Raw genomic sequence first — 25,354 nt, 5'->3', positions numbered from 1 at the left:
TGGGGGAGACACAGGGGAATCAGGTTGTCCCACGTGGGGCTCAGAGTCTTCATCCCCATTTTCCAGATGAGGTCACTGAGGCCCAGAGAAGTGAAGTGACCTGCCCACAGGCACCCAGCTGACAAGGGGCAGAGCCGGGATAAAATGGGGATGAAGACTGTGAGCCTCCCATGGGACAACCTGTAATCACCCTGTCTCTGCCCCAGCGCTTAGAACGGTGTTCTGCCCATAATAAGCTATTATTATTATCATTATTATTATTACTGTGAGCCCCAGAAACTGGCCCCCGGGCCGCAGGTGCCTCCGTCCCCCCGTGGGGGGTGGGGCCTGCGTCTACAGGGGTCCTCCCCGCCCTGCCTGGGGTCTCTCCCTGGCCGCCCCGGCCTCCTCCTCCCGGCCGCCCTCCCTCCGCTGGGGCCGGGAGGACCGAGGACCACCGAGCGGGGACCTCCGAGCGGCCCAGAGCGGCCCCTCCCGCCGCTCTTCCGGCCGCTCCCGGAAGCGGCGGCGTGACGTCAGCGGGAGGGTGGGGGGGAGGAGGAGAGGAGGCGAGGAGGAGGTCAGAGGTCAAGGCGGCGGCGGCGGCGGCGGCGGAGGAGGAGGAGGAGGAGAAGGAGGCCCCGGCCCGGGCCCGACATGGGGCGGGAGGCGTCGCTCCGCGTGGTCCGCAGCGGGGGCAGCGCGCTCGTCTTCTGCCGCACCGTCTTCTCCGCAGATTCTCGGTCAGAGCGGGGGGAAGAACGCGGCAGTGGGGGAAGCGCTCCCCAGGGCTCCGGCCCTCTCCTAAGCGCCGCCGTGGTCGAGGCGGGGTCAGCGGGCGGGTCCCACGGGGGCGAGGGAGCGGACATCTATCCGGTCGCTTCTTTTGAGCGCTTATTATGTCCCCAGCGCTGTTCTAAGCGCCGCGGTGGCTGCAGGGTCATCGGGTGGTCCCACGTGGGGGGGGGGGGGGGGTGTGGACATTTATTCAGTCGCATCTCTTGAGCGCTTACTGGGGCCCCAGCACTGTCCTAAGCGCTGCGGTGGTTGATGCGGGGTCATCGGGTGGTCCCACGTGTTGGGGGGGGGGGGTTGGCATTCAGTCGCATTTGTTGAGCGCTTACTATGTGCAGAGCGCTGTAATAATAGTAAAATGGGATTTGTGAAGCCCTTACTGTGGCCCCAGCACTGTTCTAAGCGCTCGCTGCGGTTGTTGATGCGGGGTCAGCGGGTTGTCCCGCGTGGGTGTGTGGACATTTATTCAATCGCATCTATTGAGCGCTTACTCTGTCTTCAGCACTGTTCTAAGCGCTGGGGTTGATGCAAGGTAATCGGGTTGTCCCAGGTGTGTGTGTGTGTGTGTGTGTGTTGCCATTTATTCGATCGCATCTGTTGAGAGGCAGCGTGGCTCAGTGGAAAGAGCACGGGCTTTGGAGTCAGAGGTCATGGGTTCGAATCCCAGCTCGGCCGCTTGTCAGCTGTGTGACTGTGGGCGAGTCACTTCACTTCTCTGTGCCTCAGTTACCTCATCTGGAAAATGGGGATGAAGACTGGGAGCCCCACGTGGGACAACCTGATTCCCCCGTGTCTACCCCAGCGCTTAGAACAGTGCTCTGCACATAGTAAGCGCTTAACAAATACCAACATTATTATCTGTTGAGCGCTTACTTTGCACAGAGCACTGTAATAATGATAATGATGGTATTTGGGGAGGCGCCTACTGTTCTAAGCGCTGCGGTTGCTGCAGGGTCATCAGGTTGTCCGACGTGGGGTGTGTGTGTGTGGACATTTATTCAATCGCATCTCTTGAGCGCTTACTATGGCCCCAGCACTGTTGTAAGCGCAGGGGTTGATGCAAGGTAATCGGGATGTCCCACGGGAGAGGGGGTGAGTTTGTGTGTGTGTGTGTGTGTGTGGGCATTTATTCGATCGCATCTGTTGAGCGCTTACTATGTGCAGAGCACTGTAATAATAATAATGATGGTATTTGGGAAGCCCTTACCATGTCTCCAGCACTGTTCTAAGCGCTGGGGTTGATGCAAGGTAATCAGGTTGTCCCACGGGGGAGGGTGTATGTGTGTGTGTTGACATTTATTCATTCGCTTCTTTTGAGCGCTTACTATGTCCCCAGCACTGTTCTAAGCACTGGGGTTGATACAACGTAATCAGGTTGTCCCACGTGGGAGTGGTATGTGTGTGTTGGCATTTATTCAATCGCATCTGTTGAGTGCTTACTATGTGCAGAGCACTGTAATAATAACAATAATGATGGTATTTGTGAAGCGTTTACTAGGTCCCCAGCACTGTTCTAAGCGCTGGGGTTGATACAAGGCAATCAGGTTGTCCCACTGGGGCTCATCGTCTTCATTCATTCAGTTGTATTTATTGAGTGCTTACTATGTGCAGAGCACTGTACTAAGCGCTTGGAATGTGCAGTTCAGCCACTGATAGAGACAGTCCCTGCCCAACAACGGGCTCACAGTCTTAATCCCCACTTTACAGGTGAAGGAACTGAGTCACAGAGAAAGTAAGTGGCTTGCCCGAAGTCACAGCAGACAGGGGGTGGAGCCGGGATTAGAACCCACGTCCTCTGACTCTTAAGCCCGGGCTCTTGTCCCTGAGCCGCGCTGCTTCTCTGCTTCACTGTACTAAGCGCTTGGGAAAGTGTACTACAGCAAAAGAGAGAAACAATCCAAGCCCACAGGGATCTCACCGTCTAGAGAAGCAGCGTGGCTCAGTGGAAAGAGCCCGGGCTTGGGAGTCGGGCGGTTATGGGTTCGAATCCCGGCTCTCCCACTTGTCAACTGTGTGACTGTGGGCAAGTCACTTCTCTATGCCTCAGTTCCCTCGTCTGTAAAATGGGGATTAAGACTTTGAGCCTCCTGTGGGGCAATCTGATTACCCTGTATCTACCCCAGCGCTTAGAACAGTGCTCTGCACATAGTAAGCGCTTAAATACCATAATTATCATTATCGTTATTATTTTACTATAACAGTAAACAGACACATTCTTTGCCCACAACAAACGTACAATCTAGGGGGATTATTCGCCTCTCCGTATCTCCGTCTTGTGTCTGGATTTCCTTCTGCTCCCTCTGTATTTTTGCATGGTGCGTCTGCCTGTGCCCGCTTGCTTCTGCCGTGGCTGGATGCGTCTGGAAACAAATTCTTCAGGCTCTGGGGAAGGGGCGAGCTTACCAGTCAGGGTCCCCGAGAGGGCAGCCCGGGTTTGGAAAGGGCCACGGAGCCCGTGGGTGGACACTGTCAGGGACTCAGAGAGTGAGAGCCGAGCTCAGAGCCCTTTCCCCGAAGTCGGGATTTCTGCCCATGTCCGTTCCTCGGACTCTGCGAGTCCCAGAAATGGCCAAGAGAATTGCCCTCTGGTCACAGAGGCGGCACAGCGGGTGACGGAGCTCGCCCCGGCCAGCCCTTCCCTCCAGCTGCCAAGGTGCCGCCTGCCTGTTCCCCCCCAAAGTGGCTACTCTTGGGGAAATGTCTTCAAACTCCAAGTGTCAGTGTGGAAAACTGACCCTGTCCCGCGGCCTCCCCCCGAGACCCCCTCCCTACTGCGCCCTGCCAGCTGCCCCCAGGGTGTCTTGACAAAGACCAAAGGACAGGCGTCGCTTTTGTGCCAGCTTTGGCTTTGGTTCTCCCCCGCCTCTGGGAGATGGCATTCTTTCTGATAGCGTTGGGTCCAGGGGAGAGGGGTGAGTTTTGGCTGGCACGGCCGCACCTTCCTCCGGCTAGTCCGCCGCTGGCGGCGGATGGCTGCCGCAGGCCCACGGCCTCGGCGCGCACGCCGTGAGTGCTCAATAAATATGATTGACAGACTAATCATAGTACCGACTGGCCCGGGATCTGTGTTTGGAGTTCCTCGCTGGCCCAGCAGCTTTCCCGACGCTCAGTTGGGCAGAATTCTCTCTCGGTATCAAGCGGGGTGCCAGCACGGCCCAGCGGGCCCTGTGGAGGGAGCAGGCGGGGGGCACTGCCAACCCTGGGCTGGAGAGAAAGTTGCAAAATGCCTTTCTTGGGCTGGCGCGATTTGTCGGGAAAAGCGTTGATCGTTCAGTGTGGGGTTTGGGACTCGCTTTTATTCATTTATTTTATTTTTTGTGGTACCGTTAAGCACTTACTACGTGCCTGCCACTCTACCGAACATTGGAGGGGATACAAAGATAATCCAATCGGACACAGTCCCTGTCCTACATGGAGCTCACAGTCTAAGTAGGAAGGAGGAAGATTTCATCCTCGCTTTACAGATGAGGAAACTGAGGCCCAGAGAAGTGAAGTGGCTTGCCCGGCCAGCAGCAGAAAAGCAGGAGAGCTGGAATCAGAGTCCAGGTCCCCTGATTTTAAGTCCCGGGCTCTTTCCACTAGTCTGCACTGCTTCTTCTGGCCCACCCCTCGTTGGCAGCCCCTAACCAGCGAAAGGGTCTCCATCCCATTCCCCCCCCCGGCCCCCAGTTGATGAGACTCACACCCAAGACCGTGATGCTGTCTACCTACCCCCCCCCCCCGCCCCTGGGAAGCCCAGGGCCACAGGGGAGGGCCTGGGTTGGGTGTGGGGGAGGTCCCGACACTTGTCCTCCGGCTGTGGGCCTGAAGTCCGGCTCATCTCCGTCCAGGTTCCTGCTGTGTATCTCGGGGGACTTCATCAAAGTATTCAGCGTGTCGACAGAAGAGTGCTTGCACGTCTTGCAGGGACATACCGCCTTGGTGACCGGCATCCAGCTCAACCCCAACAACCACCTGCAGGTGGGTCTCCTCGCCGTGCACGATTCCGTGAGGGCTCCAGGCGGGGAAGGTCCCGTGAACCGGGGGTCGGGGGCAGCGGGGCACCGAGGGCTCAAGCAGCCGCCACCCTGGCCTGGGCAGGGGCTCGAGGTGCCGGACGTCCCGGAGGGTTTTCGCGGAGGCTCACGGGGCGTTGATTCCGCCGTGCTGTGCGAGCAAAGTGCGACAGACCCCTGAGGATGTGATGTTAGAGTTGGGGGACCGTCCGTGGCGGGGGGGGGGGGGGGGTCCTTCCTTTCTGGAGCTCTGGGTGGGTCCGGCAGCTGCGGCCTTCCTCCGGCCGAGGTCCAGGAATCCCAGATCCCGGGGTGGATCCAGCTCCCGCCGAGGCAGGAGGGGCCCCATCACCGAGGGCGGAGCTGAGGCCGACGGCGACGCAACGGTCGGCCTCTCGGAAGCTTCCAGGCCCCTGGGATCTTCCCAACCTGTCGCCAGCGAGGAGCCAACGGGCAGGGGTGGGACCACGGTGTGGCCCCTCTACTGACCTGATGGGACGACCACCCTCATGGCTCTCTGATCCGGGCCTCTCGCCACACCCGAGGGCTTCCCATCGAGGCTGGAAAGACCCCGGGTGGCAGTTCTCCAGCCTGTCAGCCCCCTGAAGCCCTCCCCGAGACACGGGTCGGCCCCTCCTTCCCGTCGTCCCCAACGTCCCCTGCACCGTTCCAGGCTCGGAGACGTGGCCTTTCCGGCTGCTCCGATGGCCCCGGCCGGAGTCCCGAGGGGCCGGGCAGCAGGTGGGGGGCTCCGTTGGCGGGTGTCCCTCGTCTTCTCACCCGTTTCCTGTGGCTCTCGTCCCTTCAGCTGTATTCTTGTTCTCTCGATGGCACCGTTAAGCTCTGGGACTTCTCCGACGGGATTCTCATCAAGGTATTCATTCATTCAATAGTATTTATTGAGTGCTTACTATGTGCAGAGCACTGTACTAAGCGCTTGAAATGTACAAATCGGTAACAGATAGAGACAGTCCCTGCCCTTTGACGGGCTTACCGTCTAATCGGGGGAGCCGGACAGACAAGAACAATAGCAATAGTCTTCTTCCCCGCCAAGCGATGCTATTTATTGGGTACTCACTGCATGCAGGGCGCTCAACTCACCGCTCCCGCTGTCTAGGGATGGGGGGCGGCAAAGCAGCGGCACAAGGGGATCGTGTCACCCTCGTCCCCTCCCCCAGGTGCCGTCCAGAGCGTTCGGGTTCCTGGAGCTTGGGGGGATCTTCTGGGAAGGAGTCTAAGGTCGTCGCGGCCTAGGGACCCCCGGAGCCCTCCCTCCTATCCCGACAAGAGAGCCGGGGATGGGGTGGGGAAGAGGGGGCAGAAAAGGGAGAAGCAGCGTGGGCTTAGTGGAAAGAGCATGGGCTCGGGAGTCAGAGGACGTGGGTTCTGATCCCGGCTCCACCCGCTTGTCAGCTGTGTGACTTTGAGCAAGTCACTTAACTTTTCTGGGCGTCAGTTACCTCATCTGTAAAATGGGGATTAAGACTGTGAGCCCCATGTGGGACATCCTGATTACCCGTGGCTTAGTGGAAAGAGCCCAGGCTTGGGAGTCAGAGGTTGTGTATTCTACTCCCGGCTCAGTCACTTATCAGCTGTGTGACCTTAGGCAAGTCACTTAACTTCTCTGTGCCTCAGTTCCCTCATCTGTAAAATGGGGATTAATGATAATAATGTTGGTATTTGTTAAGCGCTTACTATATGCCGAGCACTGTTCTAAGCGCTGGGGTAGATAAAGGGTAATATAGGGTGATCAGGTTGTCCCACGTGAGGCTCACAGTCTTAATCTCCATTTTCCAGACGAGGGAACTGGGGCACCGAGAAGTGAAGTGACTTGCCCAGAGCCCCTCAGCTGACAGGTGGCGGAGCCAGGATTAGAACCCATGACTTCTGACTCCTAAACCCCGGGCTCTTTCCGCTAAGCCACGCTGCTTCTCTGAAACTGTGAGCCCCACGTGGGACACCTGATTACTTTTTACTCCCCCCGCAGCATTTAAGAACAGTGCTTGGCATCTAGTAAGTGCTTAATAAATGCCATCATTATTATTACCCCAGCGCTTAGAACAGTGCTTGGCACATAGTAAGTGCTTAACAAATACCATAATTATTATTGTTATTATCATTATTATTATTATTATTATTATTATTATTAAAAGTGGCCCTCTGTTGGCCCCGGTGTTCTTTTGCATCTGCCCCCAGGTGGCAGTGCTGAAGCGTGAAAACCACCCCTGCCGGCTACTGGCCCCGTCCATTCATCCATTCAATAGTATTACCTGAGCGCTTACTATGTGCAGAGCACTGTACTAAGCACTTGGAGCGTAAAGTTCGGCAACAGATAGAGGCAATCCCTGCCCGATGATGGGCTCACAGTCTAATCGGGGGAGACAGCACAGCAAAACAGAACAAAACAAAAACAAGGCAACATGATCGCGATAAATAGAATCAAGGGGATGTACACCTCATTAACAGAATAAACTGGGTAATAAATAATGTATACAAATGAGGACAGGGCAGGGGGAGGAGCAGAGGGTGGGGAGGAGGAGCAAAGGGGAAGGGGGCTCAGCTGAGGGGAGGTGAATGGCGGAGCTCAGTCTGGGAAGACCTCGACTGTCCACCCCCGGACAGTCCTTTAAGCATCATAGGCCTGGTGGCCGGAGCGGAGCGTGAGTCCCCGTAGGTTGAGTCCCGTGCTATCCCCAGTGTTACCCCAGTGTTTAGAGCAGTGCTTGACCCATAGAAAGTGCTGAACAAATACAATCACCAAAAAAACACAAAAAACTTGGATAGCAAAGGGGTAGCCACATACCGCCTGACCGTCACATCTGCCTGTTCCACCCGGCGGGGTGGAGCGGTCGGGGCACAAGAGTCGTCGTGTCGTCGGGGATGTCGTTAACACGGCCGTACGCTTGTTCTTCCAGACCTTCGTCGTGGGATGTGAACTCTATGCCTTATACCCAGCCACTCACCTCAAGGACTTGGTTTTTCTTCTCGTCCCTCAGAAAGGAGCACAAGACGGTTTGTGGAATTGGGGTTTTCCAAATCTCACTGCTCGGTTTTTGCCGTTTTAGCGTAGACGATCTCCCCGGAAAGCTGCTCCGTCTTCGGCCAGGATGGGTTTCTAGTTTCAGGCCGTCAGGTCGGCGGTTCCCGGGGCCCTCGGCGTCCAATATTGTGATTAAGTTTGGGGTGGATTCGAGGGCGAGATTGATTTCAGTCAATCATCAGAGAGCGTATCTTCCGACTCTATTATACTGTCCTCTTCTGAGCGCTCAGTAGAGTGCTCTGCACGGGAAAAGTGCTCAGTAAATACCACTGATTGATTACAGACCATTGTACCGAGCGCTTGGGAGAGGTCCGTAGGGTGACTAGACACGGTTTGTGCCGTGACTAGACACGGTTTGTGCCGTCTAGGCACTTCTGATCTACTGTGTGCCACAGCCCCGTACCGAGCGCTTGGGTGAGGTCGACAGTGAGTCGACATGCTCCCTGTCCTTGAAGGACCTTGGACCCTGCTGGTTCTCGAATCGTCCCCCCCCGGGAAGCCTGGCCCTGGCCTGGTGTGGGTTTGGAAGGTGAAGAGGGGGGTTTGGGGGTGAGTTTTATTTTGAGCAGAAATTCCAGGTGGTCCCAAACAGTGGCTCCCGAGTCCCAACGGGGAGCCAGGCTTCAGGGTCACGGGCAATAATAATAATGATGGTCTTTGTTAAGCGCTTACTATGTGCCAAGCACTGTGCCAAGGGCTAAAGTAGATACAAGGTAATCAGGTTGTCCCACTTGGGGCTCACAATCTTCATCCCCATTTTACAGATGAGGTAACTGAGTCACAGAGAAGTTAAGTGACTTGCCCGAGGTCACACAGCTGACAAGTGGCGGAACCGGGATTAGAACCCATGACCTCTGACTCCCAAGCGCGGGTTCTTACCGCTGAGCCACACTGCTTCACCGGTAGCAGTTTCGGCTTTTAATGGTGCAGCCAGGATCGCGTGAGACGATGGCACTCGATTCCCCCTGGCTCCAGAGAGAGCAGGTCCTGTTGTCTGCTGGGCCAGGTGGCACCCTCACCTCTCCCACCCCCCGGTCCGGCCTCCGGGGGAATTTCTGAACTCCATTTCCTCGGTCCAGGCACCTCCCAGCTGATTTCGGTGAAGCTGCCCAGGTCCCCCGGCCGGGAAATCGAAGCCGGGGAGCAGAACGTCGTCCTGGATTACATCGACAAGTCCCCCAAGTGCACGGCAGTCAGCCAGCTGGTAGGAGCCCTGGGCCACGGTCGCAGCGCATCTCAGCCGGGGGACCCCGGGGCGGGGGGCAGCTCGGGGGGCTCGTGGATTCCTAGGCGGCTTCTCGGGGGTCGGCCTCAGGCCGCGGCACGGGGACGTCTGAGCCGGGAGGGGATGTTTTCTGCCCCGACACACCTAAGACGGAATCGCTTCGCACCCGCTGGGTTTTAATAGCTAGGCTCCTTGAACCGCCTTGCTAGGAGACTGGACGGCAAAGAGGAAACCGCCGCCGGAAGGGGCGGGATTTGTCGGCCACTTTCTTTGAGGTTCCGGGACCTAACCCCTCCCCCTCTCTTCCCAGGGGGATTACGTGGCTACAGCACGAGGCTACTGTTTGTCAGTGTATTTTTTCAAGAAGAAAGTAACAAACAGGTATGGTCGAGGGTTGCAACACTGAAAATTTCAACCAGTCAGTGGTGTTTCCTAAGCGCTTAGTACGTATAGAGCGCTGTACCCAGCGCCAGGGAGAGAGCAGAATAATATTAGAGAAGCAGCATGGCTCAGTGAAGAGAGCACGGGCTTTGGAGTCAGAGGTCATGGGTTTGAATCCCGGCTCCACCACTTGTCAGCTGTGTGACTATGGGCAAGTCACTTAACTTCTCTGTGCCTCAGATACCTCTTCTGTAAAATGGGGATTAAGACTGTGAGCCCCATGTGGGACAACCTGATTCCCTTGTGCCTACCCCAGCGCTTAGAACAGTGCTCTGCACATAGTAAGCACTTAACAAATACCAACATTATTAACAGAGTTGGTAGACACGTTCCTTGCCCTCAGTGAGCCAGTTCAGAGGAGGAGAATGACATGAATATAAATAACTAAGTTCCAGATATGAACATAAGGGTTATGGGGCTGTGCATTCTCTTGCCGGGCTGTCTCTTCTGCAGAAAAGTCCACGGTGCAGGCGGGCGGAGAAGGCTGAGCTTGAATTTTTGGATTGAGAGGGGATTGTTCAAAATACAGTGCATTCATTCATTCAATCATATTAATTGAGCGCTTACTGTATGCAGAACACTTTACTGAGTGCTTGTAAAGTACAATACAGCAATAGAGAATATGCCAAGGCCCATAATGGGCTCACAGTCTAGAGACGGGGAGACAGACATCAACATAAGCAAATAGGCATCAATGTAAATAAATAGAATTATAGATACATGCATATATACCTAAGTGATGTGGGGTGGGCGGGGCAGGGAGAGCAGAGGGAGAGGGTTGTGGTGATGCGGTAGGAGGTCAGCTGAGGAGAAGCGGAGCTTGGGGACTGATCATTCAGTCAACAAATCAGTATTTATTGATGACGATGATGATGGTGGCATTTGTTGAGTGCTTACTATGTACTGAGCACTGGGGTAGATACAGGGTAATCAGGTTGTCCCGTGTGGGGCTCACAGTCTTCATCCCCATCTTTCAGATGAGGTAACTGAGGCACAGAGAAGTCAAGTGATTTGCCCAAGGTCACCCAGCTGATCAGTGGCAGAACTGGAATTAGAACCCATGACCTCTGACTCCCAAGCCTGGGCTCTTTCCACTGTGCCACACTCCTTCTCTAAGCAGCACTTGAACACTTGGAAGAGTACACTATAACAGAACATGGGGAAATACAGGCTAGTCCGATCTGCCACCGTCCCTGACTCCCACGAGATCCACAGTCTGAGAGGAAGAGCGGGTCTCTTATCCACATTTTGTAGGTGGGGAAACTGAGGCCGAGAAACGAGGGACTTGTCCAAGGCCACACAGCCAACAGTGGGTGGAGCTGGGCTCCAAACCCAGGTCTCCTGGCTCCCTGTCCCCTGCTCTCGCCACTCTTCCTCTCCGGTGGGTGTTAGCGTGTCCCCCTCCCCATCTCCCCAGCTGGTTTGAGTGGAGTGAGCGGAGGGGTGCCCGACTGTGGCGCTGTGTCAGAGCACCCTCCTGCACTCAGCCCCGGGCGGCGGGGTGCGCTGCGGTGCGCTCCCCCGGACAGGGCTGCGAGGGGATGTTGGCTCTGGACCGGTCCCTCCTAACGTCCCTCCTCCTCTCTTTCAGGTTCTTCTTATCAGAAGCAATCAAGAAGGGCGCCAGAAACTGCTTTACCTGCCTGGCATGCCACCCTCAGGAGGACTGCATCGCCAGCGGCCATCAGGATGGCAGGATCCGTCTCTGGTAGGGGCACCAGGGCAGCCCTAGTTGGCGACCCCCGCTCCCTCTACCTTCTGCCTTGCTCCCTCTTTGTTCCTTGGGAAAATCTGCCCTAGTGGAAGCCTTCCCAGCCCCGGGGCTGATTTTATCCCTCCTCCGGGGGTGGGGGGTGGGACGGGGGCGGCAGGGATGGAATGGAATAGCCCAAGCCAAACCCTGCATCCCTGTCAGCATTGAGAAAGTTTGAATGAGCATTTCACGGATGGGAAATCTTTCAGCTGATCCAAAATGTCTTTGGTGTTTCCCGGGTGGTCGGGGTTCCAGTGCTTAGAAATGGGAAAATCATCATCATCATGGTGGTATTCGTTAAGTGCTAAACACTGGGGGCAATAATTTATTGGCGATTATTGTATAGCAATAGGGGTGTATTTATTGCACTCAATAAATACCACTGATTACTTAGACAGTGAGGCCTATATGGGACCTGATTCTCTTGTAATAATAATAATAATAATGTTGGTATTTGTTAAGCGCTTACTATGTGCAGAGCACTGTTCTAAGCGCTGGCGTAGATACAGGGTAATCAGGTTGCCCCATGTGAGGCTCACAGTTAATCCCCATTTTACAGATGAGGTAACTGAGGTACAGAGAAGTGAAGCAACTTGCCCGTGGTCACAAAGCAGTTGAGCGGCAGAGCTGAGAATAGAACCCAGCTCCTCTTGGCTCCTAAGCCCGGGCTGTTTCTCCTAGACCATGCCGCTTCTCACTGAAAGTTGAATTCAGAGAAAACGAAATCAGGCCAGCAGAATTTGGTCCACGCAGCGGGTCCCCTGCCTGGAGGAGGAAGGGCACTGTCCCCCCGCCTAGAGAAGATGAGCACTGTCCTTTACCTCGAAAGAGCTCTCTTTCTCTTCCTCCTCAGGAGAAATTTTGACAACAAGGTCACGTACACATATACTTCACTTCATTGGCACCACGATGCGGTCACGGACCTGGCTTTCTCAGTGGAGGGTGAGTGTCTATCCCCCTGCCCAGGGAAAGCGGAAAGAGACCCCCGGCTGGCCTCGACCGTCTGGCGGGGAGGGCACGAGCCCTGACAGATTTACCGATCATTTTGTGGCGAAATGTCTTTCCCGGCGGAGATGGGCTTTCCACAGGTAGGGTGCACAGCTGGGCACAATGACCCCCAGGGCCCAAGGGGTGGCTTGAAAGCCACTTTAGTGCCTCTGTTAGAGTTGGCGTAAAGGCTCAGGCCACCCAAGGCAGAGCCGGAATTGGCCCTTTGCTTTAACGTCTCGCGAGAACGATCTGAGGTCAACGAAAGCCGTTTGCTTCGGAATCAGCGGGAAGACTTAAAAACGTCGAGGCTGCACAGTGGTGGCCCTTCTCATTTACAAAAACCTTTGGCCGATCTCAGCCCCAGGGAGAGCCGGTGTGACACGGGTGTGGGGGGGTCCGTGGCTACCGGAGGGAGGGGGCTGGTGCCCGCCCCCCACCCCCAGGTCTCTCCTTTCCCTCCGGCTCCGGAGTCGCAGCGAGCGGGGACGGGGGTGTTTTCTGTTTCATTCGTCACTCGCGTTAGCGCCTTTTGAAGGTGCCCAGTCTCCCTGACGCCACGTGTGTCTCTCTCTGCCCCTCCCGCCGATCCCGGCTTCGGCCCGCACAGGCAGTACGTTGTTGAGCGGTGGCAGGGAGGCGGTGCTGGTGCAGTGGCGGTGCCAGCTGGACCGGAACAGGGAGTTTCTGCCCCGCCTGGGAGCCCCCATCGACCACATCGCCGTCTCCCCCACCGGGGATCGGTACTGCATCTCCCACTCGGATAACAGTAAGCCCACGGCCTCGCTGGGAATGCTCGCTGGGGGGGGCCGGCTGTGGGACCACCCGGGCCCGGCCAAAGGGGAGGACTGGCTCTGAGACCATCCGGGGCCCGTCTGACGCCGTTTCTTTCTTCCCCCCGCCCCCCGCAGAGCTCACCATCATTCAGAGCAACCTACAGGTGTCGGCCATGATCCAAGGCCTGGTACGAGGTCAGTATGGTGCGGCGTTGAGCGGTGGGAACGGGAGCCGGGCGGCTCCAGGCGCCTGCAAACACTCCTCCGCCCTCCCTCTGCAGGCAGCTGTATCCATACCGGTTTGGTGATCGACCCGAGGACCCAGGCCCTGGTTCTGAACGGGAAACCGGGACACCTGCAGTTTTACTCCCTCCAGAATGACAAACAGCTATATAACGTGAGTGTGGGGTCCACGGGGCAGAGCAGCTGGATCCTCTCTGGGCACTGGGATGATGATAAATAATAATTGCAGGATTTGTTCAGCGCTTACTACGTGCCACGTGCTGTAGTAAGCGTAGGCGTGGACGCTGGGGCTGAGTCCTTTGCTCTCCGGGGTAGTTACCAAGAGCTCAGCGGGCAGGCAGGAAGCAGTGACGGGGAGCGGAAAAATCACACCAGTACACCGGCACAAAATGGCGGGGGAGAGTTGGCAGACCTAGTTCCTGTCCTCAGGGAGCTGCCGGTCTACTACGTAGAGAGCGCTGTACAAGGGAAAGGACGGCGGAATTAATAGAAATCCGTATCCTCAAGGAGTTTGCAGTCTAATGGGAAGATGGGCACAGGAAGAAAGGAGTGGTCCAAGTGTGAAATAAATACAAACGTGGAGTGGGAAAGGTGAGGGCAAGGGGCCGGGAGGGAGGGTAGGCTTTGAGTTGGCACTTAGCGGGTGAGGGTGGGGGCCGGGGAGGCCTCGGCCTCTCGGCCCCGCTTCCGAACGCTTGGGGGTCGGTGGGCGTGGCCGCCGTCGGGTTCCCGCCACCGACGCTTCGACTGGGACTCTCGGCTACCGTCTCCTCCCGGGCGCCAACAGCTGGACATCGTGCAACAAGAGTACATCAACGAGGCGGGCCTGATCCAGGTGGAGCTGGTCAAGGCCGCGTTCGACAGCCAGGGCCTGTGGCTGGCCACGGTGGAGCAGCGCTACGAGAAGGCCACGGAACTGGAGTTGCAGCTGAAGCTGTGGGAGTTTAAAACCAAGACCCAGAGGTAGTGCCGTCGGGCCAGTCCCGCTCGACGGACAGCTGGCCGGGTTGCCCCTGGGGAAGGGCCCCCGGGAGGGGACGGGGCTCCGCGGAGGACGCGGGCGGCCCCGCCCCAATAAAAACCGGCCGGGGCCGAGGCCGGGGAAGCCACATCTAAAAGACCTCCCTCCCTCCCTCCCCCCCGCAGCTTTGCTCTGAACACGAGAGTCAACATGCCTCATGACGACTTCATCACGGCCCTGTGCTTCCGCCCCGTGGACGCCCAGGGAGCCCCCACCCTGGTGACGGCCAGCAAAGAGGGACGCTTCAAAGTCTGGGTCTGCACAGTGGAGTCAGACACAGGCAGTAAGTGTGGTTGCGGCTGGGCGGGCCGGCCAGTGGGAGGGGTGGGGTCTGCGCGTCTGTCTGTCGCTCATGCTGTCTCTCTTTCTCTCTCTCACACACACGCACACACAGTTCTCAATCGACGGGTCACTGTCATGGGCCAGTGGCGTGGTCACTCAGCCCCTTTTTTTTAAATGGTATTTGTTAAACACTAACTATGTGCCTGGCACTGTACTAAACTCTGGGGTAGATCAAGCTAAGCAGATTGAATGCATTCCCTGTCCCACATGGGGCTCGCAGTCCCCATTTTGCAGATGAGTGACAGAGAAGTGAAATGACTTGCCCGAGGTCACACGGTAGCAAGTGGTGGAGCCGGGATTGGAACCCAGGTCCTCCGACTCCCAGGCCCGGGCTTTATCCGTTAGGCCACGTTGCCCCTCAGTGGAAAGAGCCCGGGCTTGGGAGTCAGAGGGTTCGAATCCCGGTTCTGCCACTTGTCAACTGTGTGACTGTGGGCAAGTCACTTCTCTGCCTCATTTACCTCATCTGTAAAATGGAGATTAACTGGGAGCCTCAGGTTGGACAATCTGATTACCTCGTATCTACCCCAGCGCTTAGAACAGTGCCGTGCACGTAGTAAGCGCTTAACAAGTATCAACATTATTATTCCCTGGTTAGGGGCGGATCATGGGCGTGACATCGTTCCCCTCGACCCCTGATCTGTTCCTTGTCAACATTTCCCCTGGGTGGCGCTATCTTACAACCCACAAAAGCACCAAGCGCACACCAGCGATGGAGGGGGTGACAGAAGAACTTCTTCCAAATGACACTCACGTTCTTGAAACAAGACGGAGAGTTTAGGGCGGGGGAAGTGCCCCCCGCCTCCCATCCGCTCTTATCAGTCGGCCGGGCCCAGGTCTCCCCCGGCATTGCTTCCCGATCCCAGTGTGAGGAGAATCCCAGGGAGCAGAGGGAGACCGTAGCCACTGGTTGGGGTTCACCGAGAATCCCAACTGACCTTGGAGGGATGAAAGGGCTCGGTGGGGGCATTCCCCCTTCTCGTGTCCACTGTCCTAGTTCTTCCAGGGGACGGAGGGTGGGGAGAGCGTTTTGTTTTCTTAGCCCAACTGCCTAACTTCCTTTAGGCCCAAGGGGTGCACCCAGTGGGGAGGGCTCGAACCTTTTCCCATCAGGTCAGGAAGCAAGAGGGGAGTGAGTGGGTCCTGCGGCACGGGGACAGAGGAGAAGGCAAACTCTGACGTGTGTCCGTTGACCGTCCAGAACAGGCCGCGGCCTGGACCTGTGACTTTGTGGGCAACTACCACGGCTACCAGCCGACCAAATGCTGCTTCAGCGAGGATGGCTCCCTGCTGGCGGTGGCCTTCCAGGAGATCGTCACGCTGTGGGACTCGGACAGTTGGGACCTCCGCTGGACCTTCTGCCACCCCCCAGGCTGGATCAGGTTAGTACGGGCCGGGAGAACGGCCCCCTCTCTGCGGGCCAGCGTCCGTCGGCCTGCTCTCTCGTCCAAACCCATCCCCGACCTCTGAGGAGTCCTTCGGCGCTCCTGTGGGCGCCCCCTCCTCCGCGGGGCCCCCCTTATCTCTCTCTGGCCCATGGAAGAGCCTTCTCTCAGGTCCGGCCGATAAGAGCCTTATCATCCTGGGTAAATTTGGGAGGGAATTATCCTTGCCTCATCCGCTTGCTTAATCCCGTCTTAAAATCGTTTCCCAACCGGATGTCCCGCTGCTTCCTAGGGGGTTATCCCCAGCCCAGCGGAGTTCTCCTCCCATCCTCCCCCACCCCTCGGGGCTGGCAGCGGGCACAGAGAGACTGGGGAACTGTCATCCCGCACTGCAGGGTCACCTTGAGCCCTGCCCCAGTGGGCCAGCGTCACAGTATCCCAGCATTTCAGCAGGACAATCCTGGGCCTGGGCTGCCGGAAGGCAGAATTTGAGCACAGAGGGAAACACTCTTGACACTCAACTTTACCCCCAACCGCACCCCCACCTCCCGGAGAATAGGAAAGCGGCCTCCCTTGACACTTCCCAGGCCTGTTTTCTCCCTGGAAGTGACGGTGTGGAGCGGTGGTTCTGGGCCCGCCCCCCTCCTCAGAGCCATCAACTGCCCGGCTTCTTGTCTTTGCGTAGGAGTCTGTGCTTTGGACGACTGAAGTGCTCCAAGTACCTCCTGGGCACCACGAATACCGACATCCTGTGTTGCTGGAACTTGCTCAGCTGCGAATGTGAGTCCTTGGGGTGGACGCACCTTCGAACGCATCCCAGATGTGGGGGCCCTGGCTATGGATTTGGGAATGACCTAAGTCCAGCGTGCCCGCCGGCTCCCTCCTTACAGTATAGCTCCACTCCACCCCAGCTCTCTCCGTATAGTGTAGATCTCCTCCACCGCAGCTCTCTCCATATGGTGTAGATCTCCTCCACCCTAGATCTCTCTGTATGGTTCAGATCCGCCCCAACCCCACTCCGACCCGTTCTTTGTCCCGAGCAGGGCTCTCCTTCCTAGCTGTCCCCGACTCACACTCGAACTCTCCTGTCTCTGACCCCTGACTCGAGCCCTACCCACCTCTTGGAATGTCCCCAACCTCTTGTTCCTCTTCCCCCAACCTGTCTCTTTGCCCTCTTATAACTCACCCACTCACCCATCTCAAATTTTCCAGGCCGGCCCCTCCTCACCTAAAACTTTTACTGAAAACCCACCCCCTCCAGGGTGCCTTCCCTGATTGAGCCCACCTCCCAGATCAGATCATCCCATCAGCTGCCCTTAGCACCCCTGGCTGTTTTGGTTCATTCATTCACTTTTTGCTGGGTTTTTTTATATCTGTGTTTCCTCCTGCTCCTATTTCATGAATATGATTCATACCTGCCAGTCTTTCCCCTTAGCTCGTAAGGGGGTAGTGTCTTCTGATTCTGTTGCATGTTCTCAAATGCCCAGTACAGAGCTCCACACACGATGGGCACCCAGCATAGTGTTTTGCACCCTGTAGGGGCACAGCACATTGCTGCACAAACAGTAGGTACCCAGGATTGTGCTCTGCACTCAGTACATGGCCGGTAGAGCACTCTGCACATGATAGCTGCTTAGTACACTTTCAGGATAATGTGGAATTCCCCCGATTTTATATATCTAAGCTCACAATTGGAATATTTGAGACTGTTCGGGGTTGGCAGGTGACTATTGGAATTCCCCCTTCCGGTCGCTGCCTCCACCACTGACCGCGGTCTCCTCGCCCCATCTCCTGTGGGGACTCGTCCCGGAGCCCATTGCCGAGAGTCACCTTTGGGGTCAGACAGCTTGGCACAAGTGTAGCATGTGCCGCAAGTGCAACATGTTTCCATGTTCTGGAAACAAATGGTCATGGCATCCACCGAGAGCCGGGACGCTTGCTCCCTCCAGGGGTCCCAGCACCCTCCCGGGTCACTCGTAGGGGTGGGGTCCCCAGGCAGACCAACAACTGTCCTGGATCCCTGGGTGGCCGGCCCGGGCATCGGACAACAAAGCCCGTGGGCATCCGGCGGTCTCAAGGATTCGATGTGCCTTTTCAGTGGAATGGAGCGTCCAGCTGAACGTGGAAGTGCTGGAGTCGGACCCCCTGTCCGAACATATTGCCGCAATCACTTCGTCCGCAGGGGGGTCAGATTGTGAGTACTCAGCTGGTGGGGGGGGCGGGAGTGTGGAGAGAGAAGAGAGTGTGTGTCTGTGTAAGAGAGACACTGTGCTGACACTGCCTTTCCCCTCCCCCAGTGTTTGTATTCAAGCCCAGTGAGCCAAGGCCTCTGTGTGTCCAGAAGCACATCTGTGCGGAAAAGGTGTTGTACGCCGTGTTTGTGTCCAGGGACGTCCCCGAGTCCTTCCTCTCTGAAACGTCCCAGTGGCTCAACCGCTCTCAGTTCTACTTTCTCACCGAGAACCAGGTGACGAGATGATCATAATTAGGGTATTTGTTAAGCACTTATATACTGTGTGCCTAGCACGGCGATAGGTTCAGGTTAATCATGACACAGTCCCTGTCTCATCGGGCTCATGGGCTAAGTAGGAAGAAGGAGGATTTAATCCCCATTTGGCAGAAGAGAAAACTGAGGCTCAGTGAAGTGACTTGCCCGAGGTCATGCGCAGTAGATACCTAGGCGTGGCTGGATTAGAACCCAGGTCCTCGGACTTTCGGGCCCTGGCTCTTTCCGCTAGGAGGCACTGCTTCTCTGGGCAGGTAGGTCGGACAAGCGCCTGCCACAATCTAGGGGCGGCGGGGTGGGCAAGCCTGGCCTCGACAGAGAGGCAACTCTGAGCACCAGCCCGCCTCAGCCCACTGATAAAATCTGGGATTTGCAAAAGGAATTCTCCTTTGGATTGATCTTTAAGAACAGGAATACCAGCATTACTTAGGATCTTCTAGTCTTTGGGCCTAGAGACCCCAGGGAGCTTAGCAAACGTCAACCTTGCGCTAGGTTGACAGCTCGAGTTTGGACCCTTGGGTCACTTTTTTCTGCCTGAAATCAATCAAACAGTTCTGTGTACCAAGTACTTACCGTGTGTAGAACACTGTACTAAGCACTTGGGAGAGTACAACACAACAGAGTTGGCCGACACATTCCCTGCCTGCCCATAGCGAACGGAGTCGAAACGGGGAGACAGACATTAATAGGAATATGTAATTTCTAGTATATAACTTATAGATATGTATATAAGTGCTCCGAGGCCGAGAGTGGGACAAATACCAAGTGCTCATAGGGACAGAGCCAAAGGGAGAGGGAGTCAGGAAAGGCCTTTTGGAGGAGATGTGGACTTAATAAAGCTTTGAAGGTGGGGAGAGTGGTGGTTCTGGCATAAGGGGAGGGAGGCCGAGGGGAAAGGGTCAGTGGTGAGTTAGGAGATACGGAAGCACGGTGAGCAAGCTGGTGCAAGGAGCGAAGCGTGCAGTCTGTGTTGGAGTAGGAGAGCAGCAAGGTAAGGTAGGAGTGGGCGAGGTGATTGACTGCTTTAAAGCTGATGGTGGGGAGTTCCTGTTGGATGCGGGGGTGGACGCGCAATCACGGGAGGCTCTTGAGCGGGGAGATGTGGGCTGGAATGTTTTTGAGTCGAGACTGTGTGTTCCCCGTCTCCCTCCTCCATCACGTCCACTCTCGGAGGACCGTGCTGAGCATCTTGGCGCATGGTCTGCGCTGCCTCTTTTCAGGATCTCATGACCTTCAGCTCGAATTCCCCAGAAGAGAAGCTGACCCCCTCCAGCAAGCAGGTACGTCCGGGAGACTCCAGAGATGAAGGCCGACGGGGGAGGCAGAACGCCTGCCCCGCTCCCGTATTTGTCCCCCTCCTCGTCCCACCGCCCCCCCATGTCCCCGTTCCCCCCGCTGATGCTTCCCTTGTCAAGAGGAGAGCGGAACAGAGGAGAAGAGCAGAACACAGAAGATAAAGTGCCAGGCTGGGGCTGGGGGTGCTGGAGTCAGGGGGGATACTCAGTTGCCTGGGATTGAGTCTGGGGGTGACCTTTTCCCAGACCCGCATCCAGGCCTGGCTGTATTTGCCCGTGGCTGGGCATCACCCACAGCCTGCTTTCATAATAATTGTGGTATTTGTTAAGCACTGGGGTCAACACAAGCTAATCAGGTTGGACACAGTTCCTGTCCCACATGGGACTCACAGGCCTAATCCCCATTTTGCAGTTGAGGGAATTGAGTCACGGAATACTAATGATAATAATAATGCTACTTGTTAAGTGCTTACTGTGTAAGCCCTGAGGTGTGTGTCTTATGCCATCGAGTCATTTCCGACCCTAGCGACTCCAAGGACACATGTCTCCCGGATCGCCCCGCTCTCCAACTGCAGTCGTACTGGTAGTGTGTCCATAGAGTTTTCTCGGTAAAAATCCGGAAGCGGTTTACCATTGCCGCCTTCCGCGCAGTAAACTCGAGTCTCTGCCCTCGACCCTCTGCCATGCCGCTGCTGCCCAGCATGGGTGAGTTTTGACTTGTAGCGGATTGCCTTCCACTCACTAGCCATTGCCCAAGCTAAGAATGGAACGGGTAGGCCTCTGCTTGACTCTCCCTCCTGTAGCCGAGACTGGTAGAGGACTGGAAACTCTCCAGGTGTGACCCTGAGAGGGAGCCCTGAGGTAGATACGAGTTAATCAGGTTGGACACAACCCCCTTTCCCGCAAGGGGCTTACGCTCTGAATTCTACAGATGAGGCAGCTGAGGCTTGACTTGCCCAAGGTCACACAGCAGGCATGGGGCAGAGCTGGGATTAGAACCCACACCCTCTGACTCCCAGACGTGTGGTCTTTCCACTAAGCCACGCAAGTGAAGTGACTTGCCCAGAGTCACTCAGCAGACAAGTGGTGGAGCTAGGATTGGAACCCAGGTCTTCTGACTCCTGGGCCTGGGCTCTCGGCACTAGGCCACGCTGCTCCTCTCCTGGTTTTGCACCAGGGTCTCTGATGGGCCGCCCCCATTTCTCTCCTTCCCCTGCAGTTGCTGGCCGAGGAGAACCTGCCCGTCACTCCCTTCTACTACATCCTGGGCAAGTATCAGGAGCAGCCACCGCCAGCCCAGCAGGATGCAGGCTTAAACAGCGGGATGCTCACCGCTTTGCCCGAAGGCACGGTGGCCATCAATGAGGTAACTGTGGAGAGGACCCAGGGATCGCCAGGGACTTGGGAGCACAGGGGTGGGGAGGGTCTGCGAAGGGGATTTCCTGGCCTTTCACCCTGGTGGGCGTGGGGTGGGCGACGGAATAGGGTTTGGCCAGTGGGGTGCCTTCCTGCCTGTCTTCCCCAGTAACCCGTCCCCGCCCAAGGCTGGGGCAGCGCCCGTTGGCCGTCTTCCCTCCGAGTGCCAGACGGGACCGGGCAGACCCTCACCCTGGGGGATGGGAGGGCCGGGGGCGAGCCGCAGAAATCTGCTACCAGAGGAAGCGGGACCGTTGAAGAGAACAGAGAGTTTGGAGGGTGTCGGCTTGGTCCAGAGGGCTTCCAGAAGGGGAACCAGACTGGGCCAAGGGAATGGGGACGGGGAAGGGCCTCTCGGGGCCTAGAACCGAGCGCTGCGGGAGCGATGGGGTGGCGTGGCCGGGGAGGCCTCCTGCAGGAGGTGGCTCTTTAGGGTGATGAGTGACAATGGTGGAGGGGATACAGGATGAGGGAGAAGGGGCAGAAAAGGGAGAGAAACAAATCCCTTAACCGGTCTTCCGCCCGCCCGATTTTGCGTGTGCCCTTCGACCAGCTCCTCCGCACCCCGGCCCATGTGCTGCCGCCGGCTTCGCTCCTGTGCTCCATGTTCGTTCGCTCGCTGCTGCTGTCCAAGGGGACGCCCAGGTAAGTAAGGGAGGGTCTTGGCCCGGGGCTTCTCGCTGTCATCGGGCCTGGGTTTTCCTGTTCTCTGCTGGGCCACTCTGCCAAGATCCTCTCTCTCTCTCCCTGAGGATTTCCGTTCAGCAGAGCGGCACTCGGGGGTCGCCTTTGTTCGGTGGGAGAGGCGGAAGTCTCCCGTTGGCAGACCGGGGCCTGAAAGATCACACAGGCAGAGGTCTCGTTTTCCATTCAAAAGCAGAAATTCTCCCTGTGGGCCATCGCTTGGGTTTAAGGTGGATGAGAGAAAGAGAGTGAGTGTGTATGTGTGTGAACGCGCGCACGCCCGTGCGGGCATGTCACACTCTGGGTTGCTGATGACTTTATTCTGCCTGCTGCCACAGTCCCGAGGAAAAAGCTGATGACGTTGAAATGGAGAATGAGGAGGAGGAGGAGGAAGAGGAGGAGGAAGAGGAGAAGGCGGCCGAAGATTCCAATGAGGAAAACCATCAGACCAAGGTGGACCAGGACGACCCTGGTTTGGAGGGTGACGTCCCCCTTCAACTGCTGAAATCCCAGGAGAAGGAACTGCGCAAACTGAGGAAAACGGATTACAGCTGGCTGGCCGCTCTGTGAGGGCGCTGCATCCCCTCTGCCCTGGGCAGGAGAAGAGGGCGGCCCGGGACCCAAGCGGGAGGGTTGGTGTCGCTGGCCCTGCTCGTGCCGACCTTCTTTCACTTAAATGTCAGAACTTTCCAACCCGGACATCTTCGGCCCGAACAAGAAGGTCTCAGAGGAGGCCTAGACTGCCTAGCCAAACCGCTCTCTGCCCACTAGGCAAACAGCAGCTGTCCTGGCAGGGCTCTCGCCCAGCCCCGCCAAGCTGAGACGGGCAGTGCTGCTTCCACCGCTGCCGCCACAGATCGCGCCCAGGAGCCCACCTCGCTGCCGTCAGCAGAACGCCCCCGGCCCCCAAACCCGTGTAGTCCTCCAGAGTCAATAAAAGCTGAATGCCGTCGCCAAGTATCTAAAAATAAGCTCTCTTTGATCTCTGGATCAGGCGGCGAAAGCCAACCCTCCTCTGGTCCTTGACGGTTTTTCCACAAACACAAAGGTTTCCTCGATGGCGCGAGGCAACGAGGGAAGCTTCGGGATAGGCCGGTAGGGCACGGGGGTGGACCGGATTCCAGAAAGGAATGCAGTCGGGGGGCCTGAGCCGGTCAGGCCCTCGCTTCCCTGTCCCTGGAGCTCAGGAGGAACAGCCCTCTCCCTCCCCTCCCCGACCCCCAGTTCTCACCCGCCTCGGGGAAACTAGGACCGGGAAAGATGGCCTTTAGAGCCCCAGAGACTGCAAGGCAGGACAGAATGGGCACCGGCACAGGGCCAGAGGCGGTGTGGGAGAGGGGTAAGCCTCCTAGACTGGGAACTCCTTGTGGGCAGGGATTATGGCCAGCTACTCTGTTGTATTGGACTCTCCCAAGCTCTCAATGCGATGGTCTGCATACAGTAAGTACTCGGCAAAGACCACTCATTGATGGTTTGAGAGGAACACGGGAGGTTTAGCTGCCAGAGCCCTTGGCAACAGTGCGGGGCACCTGCTTGTGTGCCAAGCACTGCGCTGAGCAGTGGGGAGAGTACAACCGAGGAAGACACCGAGACCCAGCCCCTGCCCTCCGGGAACTTCCAGTGGAGCGGACCAGTTCGGGGCTCGTGCTCAAGTGAAGTGACAGTCCTGGCTGCAGAGGTAGAGAAGCCGCTGCCCTAATGAATGAATTATTAACGGTATTTGTTAAGTGTTTATTACGAACAGACCCGGTCCGTGCCCTACATAGGGCTCACGGTCTTAATCCCCATTTTACGGATGAGGGAGCTGAGGCACAGAGAAGTGAGACGACTTGCCAAAGGTCACAGCAGACAAATGGAGTCAGGGTTAGAACCCAGGTCCTTCTGACTCCTAGGCCTAAACTCTATCCACACGGGGAGGCCACTGAGCTTTCCACTGCCCTAAGTCTCCCTCAGCTGTGGCAATGCAGTAGCCCCTTTTTTAAAAAAAAAATGGTATGCAAGTACTTACTATGTGCCAGGCACTGTGCTAAGCGCTGGGGTACATGCAAGATAATGAGGTTGGATACAGTCCATGTCCCACTTGGGGCTTACGATCTTAATCCCCATTTTCAGATGTGGTAACTCAGGCCCAGAGAAGTGAAGTGGATTGTCCAAGATCACACGGCAGACAAGTGCTAGAGCTGGGATTAGAACCCAGGTCCTTCCGACTCCTAGGCCCATGCTCTAACCACTACGCTGTGCTGCTTCGGAACTCCAGCTCTTGAGCGACTGGGAATCTGGGCCAAAACAAGTTATCGAATCAACCCTGGTTACCAGGGTTGGGGGAGGGGCTCCCCACAGTGAGAACGTGATTCAGAAATGTGTGCGTATTCTATCCATTTGGACCAGTGTGTACCCCGGAACCCGTGTTAACTGTCTGACTGCAGACATCTGTGTTGCTCGGTGACCCTGAGAAGGGCCCCAAACGTGAACACCCTGGTGCTGAGCTGAAAATCCCAGGACCAGAGGTTGATCCTGCCAAAGCTAGCCTGGAAGCCCTTCAGGAGCAGGTTTGGTGTCTCCAAACTCTTCTCTCACAAGCGTTCCGCACACCCAGTAGATGCTTAGTACATCCCGTCAGTTGATTGCCGTCAGCGAAGCACTTCCCAGGGAGTTTGGCTTCTTGGATTCTCGAAGACTGAGTTTATCCTCCCCCACCCTCCACCCCGCCACCTTCCAGGCCGACCCCCTACGGCCTCAGCCTTGCAGGAATGAAGAAGAGCATTGGACTTTGAGTCAGCAGGAAACCATCTGCTTTTTCCACTGGGCCCAAAGGCTTTTCAGACAAAGCCGGTCCAAAGGTCAAGGAGCCAGCGAACCCGGGTGAAGCGTGGCGGCTTGAAATCGCTCGGTCAGCATGAGAGACGACTTCTCCCTCGTGCCCCCGGGCCCGACTTGGCCTCCCCCTGTCCCATTTCCTGCCGGATGAGCCACTTTAGCAGTGAGCAACCTCAGTTCACCCGGTAAATTGCCCCCGCGTCATGTGCCTCACCCGTTTCATCCCCGACACCGTCAAGATTATTCAGGTCTGGGTCACAGCGGCCCCTTGAGAGCGGGCCTGCCCTCTCTCCCTCTCTCTGTTACGTAGCAAGAGGAGGTCGAGGAGGCGTTCCTGCATTTATTGGGCACTCCACGGGGGCAGTGCCCTGTACTGAGCACGCTCTGCTGGTCACGGCAGCAGGGCAAGATCCAGGAAGGACTCGGGAAGAACCAGGGACTACCCAGTGCCACGGGGAGGGATGCAGCACTCCCTCTACTAAAAGCCAAGCAGCTGTGTGAGGGGTGTGGGAACAGAGGCCCAACGCGAGCCTCTCTCGTTGGGAAGAGGGTCCTAACTGTGGCCTGTCGACAGCTCGGCAGAACCCAGGCAGCGACCGATCAGGATCTGAGCCCAACAACCACAAGAGAGCTCCCGGTCTGGGGCCGGAGCTA

General features: G+C 56.9%; 1 protein-coding gene and 1 non-coding gene across 3 annotated transcripts; one reads left to right on the top strand and one right to left on the bottom strand.

The window, feature by feature from the left end:
• Nucleotides 1–591: 591 nt before the first annotated feature.
• WDR75 (WD repeat domain 75) lies at nucleotides 592–22,851 on the top strand. 2 transcript variants are annotated; one of them, XM_029069381.2, is made up of 21 exons: nucleotides 592–722; nucleotides 4,605–4,734; nucleotides 5,578–5,643; nucleotides 7,685–7,781; nucleotides 8,889–8,974; nucleotides 9,354–9,415; nucleotides 11,067–11,183; nucleotides 12,082–12,170; nucleotides 12,826–12,984; nucleotides 13,127–13,186; nucleotides 13,273–13,388; nucleotides 14,022–14,197; nucleotides 14,381–14,538; nucleotides 15,799–15,979; nucleotides 16,668–16,762; nucleotides 18,081–18,176; nucleotides 18,280–18,449; nucleotides 19,709–19,768; nucleotides 21,003–21,149; nucleotides 21,753–21,844; nucleotides 22,222–22,851. In XM_029069381.2, the coding sequence occupies exons 1-21, from the start codon at nucleotides 637–639 to the stop codon at nucleotides 22,451–22,453; spliced, it is 2,475 nt and encodes an 824-aa protein (XP_028925214.1). In that variant the 5' UTR covers nucleotides 592–636; the 3' UTR covers nucleotides 22,454–22,851. The 2 variants fall into 2 exon arrangements, with proteins under 2 accessions (XP_028925214.1, XP_028925213.1); XM_029069380.2 differs by having other exon boundaries at nucleotides 8,889–9,013; nucleotides 9,345–9,415.
• LOC114813414 lies at nucleotides 20,499–20,636 on the bottom strand. Its single transcript, XR_003761134.1, has one exon. It is a non-coding gene; the product is annotated as a small nucleolar RNA SNORA7 (small nucleolar RNA).
• Nucleotides 22,852–25,354: the final 2,503 nt, after the last annotated feature.

Source organism: Ornithorhynchus anatinus, chromosome 7, assembly GCF_004115215.2.
Source record: "Ornithorhynchus anatinus isolate Pmale09 chromosome 7, mOrnAna1.pri.v4, whole genome shotgun sequence".
Classification (NCBI taxonomy): Eukaryota; Metazoa; Chordata; class Mammalia; order Monotremata; family Ornithorhynchidae; genus Ornithorhynchus; species Ornithorhynchus anatinus.
This window is presented reverse-complemented; position numbering and strand designations above follow the sequence as displayed.